Below are 12151 nucleotides of genomic sequence, written 5' to 3' on the forward strand. Positions count from 1 at the left end.
GAGACCTGTTATAAACCATTCGAAAGCTCCGAAAAATAAGATAAGAGATGTATTGCGAGTATAGTTGAGAGCAAAAACCAGAGAAGACAGCTGTTCCTGGCTAAAAATCATTCAGAAATCATCTATACATTACCTGTAATATATATCTAATCTCACTGCGTTCCTTCCATTCTGCTCCAACGTCAGTCCATTTTTTCTCGAATGGACCTCCTAAACAGTTACTTAGTAGTATGCATATTATAACATGTCTGTTTTCTAAAGCCAAAATGTTCATTAAATTTTGACGCTATGATTTTTGCCCGAGACCGTCATTTTTCTACGGAAAACACACCAAAGTGTGAACATTGCACAACACAAATCGAACAGATCCCTCCACTAAGATTTTTCTACGTTTCAGATGATACTGGAAATACTCGAAGATCCTCCAGAAAACAAAACAAAACGATTAGCTACAAAGGAAGGGAATCAGAACATGATGGCCTAGAAACGTTTGGCGATCCTGACTTTATCCGTAAGCTACTTTTATTGTGTTTAACATTGATTGAGGAAGTATTATTAAATCATAATCATGGAGATTTATGCCGTCGTAAAAATGCATGCAAGATATAGAACACATAAAAATGAAACAGGAAATAAAATTTAAGAAAAATTAATCGCTTGTTTTAAACGTTTTGGCTATATCTGAAAAGTGATTTTAATTCTCAGGTACCAAATAACCGGGGCTGGGCGGACGGGCTGGTGTTTGCTTTGTACCATGGTACTAGCTTGTAATTTAAAATCAAAATTGGTGGACAACCCTTTAGCATAGGGTACTTTTTTAGAAATTGTGCATAATATTGATTTGGTATTGATAAAGTAAAATTAAAGGAATTTTCTTATAGCATATATTCTTTGTTATCTCTTAAAACAAGATCCTTAACACTCAGGGGATATTTCGTACAAGTATAGAGAATATGTGTATGACATCAAAATGATCCTTTTTGAGGGAAAAGAATTAGTACAGCATATTACAGTTGTTTCTTTTATTGATAGAAAATTGTGCGGTAGTTATATATTTCTATTAGAAATTATGAACGACTAAAGCTGAAAAATCCATTAACCGATATTGGGGGGGGGGTTAAAAGGGAGAAAATGCGCCCCTGAAAACGCAAAATAAGGTTGATAAGGTTTGGATTAGCACCTCCCTTCAGGTTTGACCCTCCTTCTGAAGTTTACTTTTCTCATCAAATTCTATACATTTTTTCTCAGCTTTTGAAGACGAATTACAGGTAGATGCGGCTGTTAACCCAGATGATGCTTTGGAAAGGGCTATTGCTAAAATGAATGTAAGTTCGAACTAAATTTCTGCGTTCTGCTTTAATGTTCCTTAACTTGCTTTAGTTGTTTTGGATTGCTTTGGGATTATGTTTCTACTTTTTGTTTTGTAGCTATTTGTAAAAACCAATTAAGCACAAAATAAAAAATGAAAACATGATAATCCCTGCCTTTTAAGAGAAGGTGGACAAAGTGTTTTTTTATCTCGAATTTTGTGATTAAATTTTCAAAATTTGAAATTATAAGGGGATACTCTATAGGGGAGAACACTTAAAAAAAACTCTTCATGAAGCGCATTTTCAGAGTGACATTATGCCTTTTTTTTCTCAATGTTAATTAGAAAAGTTTCCGGATGGACCATCCAGTTGTTCCTTCAACATGAGGTTACTTATTTACGAGTTAAAGTTGTAACTTAGGAGACATATCAGACATTGCGTTACTCCAAGGGGGATAAATCTGATTATGCTTATTTTAAAATGGACAAGTCTGATATTCAATATTTCAAAGTTTTGAATTTTTAGATTTGTAAATTTTGGAAGAATTAAAATGAACATGTCCATAACCTTAAGGGAGACTTTATTCCTGTGTGTTAATTGTTAGACTAAATTCTTGTGGTGTTATAAATTAAAAAAGACTTCAGCATAATGAAAACGTTGAAAAGGAGAACACGACTAGGGCAATCCGACAAACTAAAAGTCAAATCCCGTAACATTAAAACGGCAAATGTTGTAGCCCTCCTAGCTTAAACTCACAAGCCTTTTACTCGTAGTGTGGCAGAGTGTCTTAGACGTTTTTTCTTTCTTGGGAATTGATGTATTCTTAAACTTTGACGTTTGGTATTTTTAACACGACTATACACAGGAAAAAATGTTAAAAACCCAGGCCTGGGAACAGGGCATTTTAGGGGTGGGTTTTCATCAAAAAAAATTTTGCCTTGGGATTTTCATTTTGCTATAAGTTGAATAAAAATGTGGGTGTCTTTTTAGCTATTTTACAGACCTGAAAAAATTTTCGGATGAAAAACCCACCTGGGATTTGACCATTTCCCAGGCCTGGGTTTTTTAAAATGAGGACCGGATTGGGATTTGGCAATTTCCCAGGCCTGTGTTTTTATGGCTCAAAAAATGAAAATTGTCTAAAAAGCAAACCCAAAACCCACCCTTGTATACAGGTCATTTCAAAGGCATGGGTTTTTTGAAGTCGGGTCCGAAAATGGCCAAATCCCAGGCCTGGGTTTTTCAAAGTGAGGACTCCATTGAGATTTGGCAATTTCCCAGGCCTGCGTTTTTATAGCTCAAAAAATGAAAATTGTTTAAAAAGCAAACCCAAAACCCACCCTTGTATACGGGTCATTTCCAAGGCTTGGGTTTTTTGAAGTCGGGTCCGAAAATGGCCAAATCCCAGGCCTGGGTTTTTCAAAGTGAGGACTCCATTGAGATTTGGCAATTTCCCAGGCCTGCGTTTTTATAGCTCAAAAAATGAAAATTGTCTAAAAAGCAAACCCAAAACCCACCCTTGTATACGGGTCATTTCCAAGGCTTGGGTTTTTTGAAGTCGGGTCCGAAAATGGCCAAATCCCAGGCCTGGGTTTTGGGGCTGTAAAACAGTCGTTTTCGGGTGGTTTTTCCATTGGAAAATTGAGTTAAAAGGAAAACAATCTTAGACTAGTTAACTGGCCAAATCCAAAGCCTGTATTCTTGTAGATGCGTTGAGAAGCTTATACTTAAAAGTGAAAGTAGATAGATTATTTGAAATGTCGGGGTATCTTGGCAGAGACTTTGTTTTTATCCTGAACCAAGATGAACAAAAAATAGAACATTGACGTAGAATATTTGTTTCAAACTAATATCCTATTTTTCTGTCTATTTTTTGAGGAACTTATTTAAATAAGTTTATATATATATAGCTATTAAAATCTTTACAATCCTCTGATAAATATTTATACAAACAAAACTTGATATTGTGACCAAATACGTCCTTTAATATACCTATGCTCAAAAAACCGTTCTGATATCTCAGAAAATCTCTAATTACCAAAAATACAATCCAATAAGAATTTGAACTTGAGGAAAATCGAAAAAATAAAAAAAGGACGCATGCCCATCTCCTTCCACCACCTATTGAGGGTTTTCCACACCGATATTCATACTTTAACCGGATTATATTTCGCGAGCCAAAAAATTCGATTTGGATTTAATTACGCGAGTCAGCGTTTTGAAAATTTTTTGCGTGGATTTGATTTCGCGAATGAGCCTGAAAACAGCTGAAACAGCTGAAGCAGTTTTTTGGCATAAATAGCATGTTAAAAATTTCGCGTGATCGCGAAATTTAATCTCGCAAAAGTTAATCCGATTAAAGTAGTACACTCAAAAGGGCAAAAATAATTAGATTCGTTCGGAAATTGTTAAAGTACCGAGGAAAACAAGCCGAAGGATAATAATATAATAATACACACAATGTTATAATAAGTTATTTTCCCCTTAAATTAGTTGTATTAAATTACGAAAGTACTTGATAATCAAAACTGAAATTAGGTCTCTTCAGATCTACACATAAATATGTTTCTTCGTCTGTTTGATAGAGAATAACAACACGTTTGATAAGACTTGCTTTTTTAACAACCACCTTTCCCGCATCTTTGTAAATAGAAAATTCTTTGAGGAGTGAGTTTGTTTTCTCGAAGGATTCTGCCCTCACGTATTTATGAGGCTCTCCGTTGAGTAATTTTATTAAAATGAATTGAGTCAATTGTCCTATCGAATTGTCTGAAAACAAGACGAATGATCCCTTTTTAAGATGGGTATTTGTTGAGGGTAAATAACAGGAGCGATACTCGGTGTAGAGTTCTGCATTAAGTCCATCTGAACTTGTTACGTCAGCAATGGATTTGTCTAGTTCGTGCGTGTTTCTATCACCACCAGCACCGATAAAAATGATCAAAGTCGATGGATCATCATCAAAGCCGACCATGCATACCCAAGCGTAGATCTTTGCACCTTCCAGACTTGAAACAACCTGGAGAATTAACACAAAAAGAGTTCTTTCAAACATCGGGCTCTTCCAGAAAAAAAAACGTTCATGGAGGGGGGGGGGAACGGAAGATAAGATATCTTGAAAGAAAACCCTGAAAAACTGCCATGTCCATGGGATGAATTTGCGATGTCCAGGGGGTGAAAAAAAGATCACTGAAAAAATAATAAATCCCTATGAACGGATTTTTTCTGGAAGAACCCATTAATAAATGGTTACAATAAGGTACGAGGGTGAAAAAATAAAACCAAAGTCTAATACAATAGACATTCCATGATTCCGTTAAGCTTGCTTAAAATTTTGAAAATGAACCAATCAGCACTCGAAAAAAAAACCACGAAAGGATTGGAAATTTTAGCGTAAGTATGACATTATGTAGGCAAAGGCAGATCAAATTTTGCTTTGGCTGGGAGAGGGGGTTGTATGCAAAATCCGCTGGGGTAAGTACTTTAAGCTTCTACTTTAGTACTTTAAGCGAACAAACTTTCACGAGGTCGAAAATTCGCGAAAATTCGTCGGTGAAATATTTCTATCCTCTACCCCCAACAAAATTGTTTTCTAGAAAGACCCAATGTTACTTACAGCGTTTTTATCGTCTTCCTTATGAGTCCAAGGAGGGGTTTCTTTCCCATGAACCATTCTTGTTTCTCGCGCTATCTCAGCCTTGGCGTATGTATACTCAATATTTTTGAAATTGGTTTGAACAGCTTTGTGTCTAAAAAGAAAGAAAATTCAAAAAGAAAGTTTCGTAGAAAGCATTTCCATATTAGGGGGCAACGCGAAGGTAGACCATGGTTTGAAAATTGGGTGAAATGTAGTGGCTAAAAACGCATTCAAAACCTAAAATCATTCGAATAAAGGCAAATTTTACCATTAGAAAGTCTGTCCATTTCAAAGCATTTTAATATTTTGCTTTATATCATTAATTTGTAATTTGTAGTTAATTGAAAGGCATGTTCACAGGCTCTGCTCCAATCCGAGCCATATCTCGGCGAGGGTATTTATGAAGTTACAGTGAATACTGTCTTGTGCTTGATTGTAGGGGGTGCGGGTGGAAAGAGTAGGGGGGGTACTTCAAGGAAAACAACTTAAAATGGAAGGCGTCATCATAGCGTGATATTGGTGTGATTTTCTCTAGGAAAATGAAAATTTTAGCACTTTCTTAGACTTTTTTTGAGAAAAATCATAAAATGGGGAGTGATTTTTTCCAATAACTGTAAAGCACAAAAGAGTTAAGGCTATAGTGGTTCAAGTGAAATTGGTGTTTGAAATAACACACATACACATACACTCACCGTTTGATTGATCTCTCATTCTTCCAAACCCAATGATTGTCACTGTGAGAAAATCGCAAAATATCTTGTGCAATATGTATGCTGTTGTGACATGTTATCACGCACTGTTTCGGTCCAATCTGCTCTTCTAGGAGAATGAGACGACGCCAGCATATGGAATCCAAATCCTTCACCTCTTGCTCTGTTAAGCCAGACCTGTGATGGAAGAGGAGCTCGACGATTCGAGCAGTCAACCATATCAGATGGTACTCATGGTCCGGTAAATCAATGAGTAACACTTCGGCCATCGGGAATGTAAATTTATGCCACTCTTCAGCCGTCCAAGAGTTACATTTCTCAATGTGTTTTGGGCAGTGACCATCTTGTAAATCTAAATTAAAACAGGCAAGAAAATAATGAATGAAAGTGAATGAGAAACTCTGAAATATGGCATGAGCTTTGTTGACTTTATTGTCTTGATTTTGTCTCGAAATCTAAATAAACAGTTCGAAAAGGGTCACTCACTACCCTCATATCTTATCCTAGAGCAACCCCCTATCATACCTTATACCATGTTTCAAAATTCAATAACCCCTTTTCAAATAAGGGTGTCAGTGAAACTTTTTCCCAACTTTCAACTTTCATCTGGCACTCTAAATAACCTAATAAATTTAAAAGATTTTAAATTCGTTCTTTTTGTAATATTTTTGTTTCCATCAGACCTTTCCTATGTAGAGAAATGAGGCACATGAATTTTCTGACCTTAGATACCCTTTAAACTAGACATCGTCTCAATCCGATTAGTGAAAATCCTAGCGTGAATATAGAATAAGAAAAGATGGTTTAAAAAGGTTCAGCTCACCAGGAGTAAGCGGGAAATTTTGCATTTTTTCATTAAACTCATCTTGAGAAGCTCCCGTGATGTACGTCTCAAATATACGTTTGAGTAGTTTTTTGCAGAGGTTCAAAGCCACCAGATGCATTATATCTCGAGTCGTATCCGTTATGTAGTTGAACTCGTATAATTTATATGGAATATACAGGAGGGACAAACCAGTGTACCCTGTATCCGTTGCAGCTGAAAGCTTTGCTTGAATTGAAGGTTTCATTTCGATCTCGTACATCTTACGATATTCATCTGTCAATTTTCTCTCCTTCCAGCGATTTGCAATCACGTAGTTTTCGCGGTTACGCTTAAAATATTTTGTACTTGAATTGTCAACAGATTCACCTGTAGGATAGAATACAGGAAGGAGACTAGTTTTCTTATTTTCGAAATAACGGTTCTGAGAAATTTGTCCCAAGAAATCACCCCGGGAAAATGGCCCTTATTTTAATAGATTTATCTTTTGTGTTTAATTGTAGGGGTGGGTGGAATAAGCAGGGGGTTGGTACTCTTGGAGAAAATCAACAAAATAAGGGAGGGTCATTATTAAAGTGATTTTGGGGGTTGACACCTTCTGAAAAACCGAAAAAGGGGGATTGGAAATTTTCCTCAAAAGGGGGGTAGCACGAAAGGGGGATCCCTTTGGAAGGGATTGACATGAAGTCTTCCTTTTCTGGTCAGAATTGTGTATTTTTCTGTATTTTTGTACTTTCAATGGGGAAATTTGCTCAATTTACAATGCATTTCCTATTTTTATAAGGCAATTTTAGTGTGGCATTTGAGTGTTACACAGTCAATACCATGCAGTATTTTCCAAACTCGAAAAGCCCGAAAACCTCGGGGGATCGGCATTTTTCAAGGTTGGGGGATGCCAAGAAGGGGGGATCAGACCCCCTTCCGCACTATGGACAATATTATAAGCCACTGCTTGGTGTGCTTACCTTTACATTTATCCAAACGACAACCATGTGTTCCTCCTCTTGAAAACTTGCCGATTTGACAGTGTCCAGGATAGTCTCCAGTCCAGCAAAGTAGCATACATCGGACTGTAAACTTACCCCCATTCAAACCTTCCATGATATCGGATGGGTAATCGACTTCCATTCCTGAGGAAAAATATGAACAATTGATTTCCCGCATTAAGCAGACGTTTGTTAGTGTTGGATTAATCCATTCACTGTAAAGTGGTTTGTTTACAAGGTACTATCGAATCTAAAACTGAGCTGAAAATCAGAGATTCAGACAATCCTGCCTTTGAAACATTAACTCAAATACTTTTAACCATAAAACTGTCAGTACAGAACAAAAAATAGGCGCAGTAGTGTAGTGGCTATCAGCTTTGACAAACCACAACTCCTGCACGAAAGCAGGAGTTCGGGGTTCCCACTCAGTGCTGTGATTCACTTGGCAAGAAAATGTACCTTCGCCCGGGTCAACCCATGCCATGTGAGGGGAATGGGGTACCATCACTCTGATACAAGAGTATGGGGAGATATGCCTGGCACTATGGTGTGGTAGCGGTAACTTGTCAAGTTCGACCATGCGAGTGATGCACTGTCCTCCCGAGTCGTCCGAGTGCCGCTACTATACGCCATTAGCGCTGTGTGTCGCAAGCACAGAGTTAGTAGAGTCAGGCAAGCGCAGTGATTTCCCTATCCTAGGATAGTGATTGGGATAGGGCCTCTTCCGTTCATCGGAAGGACTATCTCTCTCACACAGAAGAAAAATTTCAACTTGCCATGTAAAAATAAATCAATTACCATTGATGAATAATTCTACAAGCTCATCAATTAAAGGATTCAGATAAGGATCCAGAGCTGTTGGTTGCTTGTTTGGTAGGTGATGTTCCGGTACAAATGATGTGACAAAAACATTTTCACTTTTAGAACGTTCTCTCTTTTCCATATTGGCAATGGTTACTTCAATTGAGCCTAAAAATCAGTTTAAAGTATTAACTTTCTTGGTGAAATGACAGATCTGAGGGAGTTGAGTTGGAGCGAATTGCTATTATCCATATCTCAAAGAACATATCAACAATCTCTGTCATACAATTTGATCCACTTTCAAAATGGGTATAGTTACTATCTTTAAAGTATTTATTTGGGAGATTCTAATTTAGAGAAGATGAATGATGAGATTGTTTCTATAGGGCCGAAAATTTTATGACCATTATTAATAAGAATAACAGCAAAAAGTGTAGCTTGAATAAATTACCTGATCCTTTAGAATATCCACGACCAAAACCAGGCTGCCAACCGTCCCAATGACCAATAAGGGCAATATTTCGTGGGTCCCCATTTGCATATTTAAGTCGTACTGACTGTTCACGCTGACATTCATCACATGTGACAGTGAAAACTTTATTCTGACCACTGTTCAATTTTTGCATATTGATAATATTTTCACAAAAATTACATTGATGAGGAAGTGCCCATGATGCAGCTGGGTCCCAAAACCATTGGACCTCTTTAAATCTTGAGCCATCCCAAATCTCATTCAATGGGAACGTAGAACCTGTCTTGTGCAGCCAGCTATCTTTATTTTTCCAATGACCTAACATTGAACAGCACATGGTTTCGGATGAAAACCAACGGATGATCTTCCCTTTAAGAGGTAAGTAATAGCGGTATAAACTTGGAATGGACAAACAATGAGGACATGGTTCGCCCACATCTAACTCATACCAATGAAGAGGATGCTCTTTCTTGTCAAAACATATAGCTTTGGCTTCTGGTGTGGAATATAACTGTCCTGCTTCTGAAATCGATTTTGCCCTTGCGTAGCTGCTAGGCCAATGATCACATATTTCAGTGTTTAAAAGCTGTAGTATTTCTCCTGTGTGTTTCAGTAATTTCTCTGTCATGTGGTGAGAGGCATTCATTTCGGCTGCCAAATCCATGGTCTTCACAACATGAAATGTGACAAATTTCTCGCTAAATAAAAGAAAAAGAATTTAAAATCTTACTCATTCTCACTTCAAATGCCTTAATACTTTTGAAATTCAAAGCTTTCATTATTCAAATAATTGATAAAATGTATGTTAAGTTGGTCCAAACTTTTCATTTGGTTGAGAGTTTTACATTGTTTAGATTGTACCCCCATTTAGACATATTCATAATTAATGTTTTGATAAACTCACAAACCAGGCATTTCATGAAAAATCACTGGAAGCTCTCTTTTTCCCCATCTCCTCTGCCCTACCTGGTCGGCCTTGTGAAAATATTCACAAAAATCCCTGATAACATAAATCAACTCCTGATAATTTCATTGGCGCTCTCAGCTTGTTATGTCAAAATTACGAAATATAAATTTAAATCATGTGAAAAGATTATCGACTTGCATAAATTAAAAAAAAACAAATTTTGGGGTTTTTATATAACCCATCTGAACCGTTTGCCAGTGCCTTTGGAAGCGCTGTCAGAATCATAATAAAGGGAACAAAGGGACTGGGTTCGACTTTGAATTTCAGATACAAGTTGGGAAGTTGTGATATTTAATCAGTTTTTCCTGGTCTTCCAAATTGTGAATGAAAATTTTTTTATCAACAAAAGAAATTTTGACGTCAGCAATTTTAACCAATTTCAGATTTTCTTCAAAAAACTTGAATTATTATGTTTATAAAGCTACTCACCTGTGCTTAATTGTAGGGGTCATTTATCAGGCATATTTCCAGGGATTTACTGCTACCGGATAACGGTAGCAGAAGCTGAATCTTTAATTGAGTTTTGAAACTCAATATTCAAGAAAAATAAATTAGCTATGAAAAAGGTAAATACCTTGGGGGAACTAATTTTGCTAAGGTTCGCAGTTTTGAGATTTTTTTTTGCGGGAACTTAATTTTGCGGATTTCACTTGAAAGAAAATTAGAGCTGTTCTGTGAATTATTAGACCTTTGTTTTTCGCATTTGAAAAATGTTGTGGGAATTTAATTTTGTGGTTTGGACCCAAATCTGCAAAATTTAGTTCCCGCAAAAATTAGTTACCTTAAAGAAGGTAGGTGAAAAATGTCTTCAGGAATTTGATATTATAGCACTTAAAATTGTTTAATTCTGCAAAAGAAGCAAATTTTCTTGCGCTGTCCTGGACCAGCTGGAGGGGTTTACACCCCCCTTAGACCTCCCTGCTACTTTTCTCGAACCTACGGTACATTCTGAAACTCAATCTTTAGAATCGAAATGGTGGCAGCTCAAAATCTTCCAAAGCATTTTCCATTTTTTCAATTTTTTCAACCCCAAAATCACTTTATAATGACCCCCCATTTTATGACTTTTGTCCAAAAAGTGTCAAAAACCTGCATTTTCCTAGGGAAAATCACTAAAATCACTCCAATATCCCTTTATTATGACCCCCTATTTTATAATTTTTCTACCGCAGTGTCGACCCATCCCCCTCCTTATTCGACCCCCCCCCTACAATTAAGCACAGAAGAGTATGGGAACATGGAACAATGTTTTCTTAAGAAAAAGGTCAAAATCATGGTCTGAAAATTTAACTATTTCAAGCTATGAAGTACTTTCGTTTTCAAAATTTAGAAAACGAAAGTGCTTCGCATCTCTTGGTGACGAAATTAATAATTTTGACATTTTTCTTATTAATCAGCATAAAATTTCTGACCGATCGGTATATAATATGCCGGGTTTTTAGTTATCTGATATTCCGATGGCGTATTGGCGGCCGCCCACGCTAAAGCTCTAAAGGAGCGGGCCAATATACCATCGGAGAGAAATAGTAGTCATCCATTGATGTGCCGACATAAGTTTAGCCCTCATTTTCGGGGCCGTGCTGAACGCTCAAAAATTATTTTTTTGAGATCTGGCGCCTCAAAAAGACCGTCAAATCACTGTCGTTAGTTACCACGTCATGAGTATGTCGGCAAAAATTACAAACAACATGGCTGATGTAATTTTCAAAAAATGTGTGCTGTTATGGTTGTTTTTGGTTTCTTTTGATGGATTTTTTGTAGTTTAACTGTACTTATCACTCCCTGAATATTAGTGTTAGTATCCAGTGTAATTTTTGTATGTGCACCAACCCAAAAAATGTGTTTCTACCACAGAAAAGTTGATAATCATAACTTTTGTTTTTGTTTGTTTTGATGGCTGATTTTTTCTGCACTTTCTCAAATTTTATACCATTCAAAGACCAAAGAAACTAAAGCAGGTATGTTTCCTATGGGCTTAGGCTTTTATCAGTAACTTTCATGTTGTTATCTTAGACCGTCCTCCAAATATAACTGTTGTCCACCGGCCGACAACGACAAACGACGACTTCAGTATTCCAGAACTGAAGTTTTTTGGATAAAATCTTTATTAAACTTCACAAAAGTGTTCATTTAGGGTTGGTATTCATTTTCTATAGCTTTAGTTTTTCTTTTAGTGTTATTTATAGATGCTGATTATGACTTTTCTCTTCTTTCAAGCTTTTTTGTGTACAATGTTATTTCTATTTTGTTTTTGCTTCTGTGATCAGTTTAAAGAAGGAAAAATACTTATTTGAGTATTTCTACATGCCCTCCTTGTGAAAAGAATGATAATATTTTGCATGATTCCTTCTCCAAAAAGTTTTGTATTTGAATTTATTTCGTGAAACCTTTTGAAGTTTTTTCTGACCCAAATTTTGTCGGCCATGACACCTTCCCTGTCCAAAT

The 12151-nt window shown here is 36.6% G+C and overlaps 1 protein-coding gene across 1 annotated transcript; it reads right to left on the reverse strand.

Annotated features, from left to right (window-relative positions):
• Nucleotides 1–3797: 3797 nt before the first annotated feature.
• LOC136802604 (uncharacterized) lies at nt 3798–8949 on the reverse strand. Its single transcript, XM_067059357.1, has 7 exons — nt 8719–8949; nt 8265–8435; nt 7446–7610; nt 6481–6849; nt 5640–6009; nt 4927–5059; nt 3798–4329 (listed from the first exon to the last, which is right to left on the reverse strand). Exons 1-7 carry the CDS (start codon nt 8891–8893, stop codon nt 3814–3816), a joined length of 1899 nt encoding a protein of 632 aa, XP_066915458.1. The 5' UTR covers nt 8894–8949; the 3' UTR covers nt 3798–3813.
• Nucleotides 8950–12151: the final 3202 nt, after the last annotated feature.

This window comes from Clytia hemisphaerica, unplaced genomic scaffold, assembly GCF_902728285.1.
Source record: "Clytia hemisphaerica strain Z4C2 unplaced genomic scaffold, Clytia hemisphaerica genome assembly, whole genome shotgun sequence".
NCBI lineage: Eukaryota > Metazoa > Cnidaria > Hydrozoa > Leptothecata > Clytiidae > Clytia > Clytia hemisphaerica.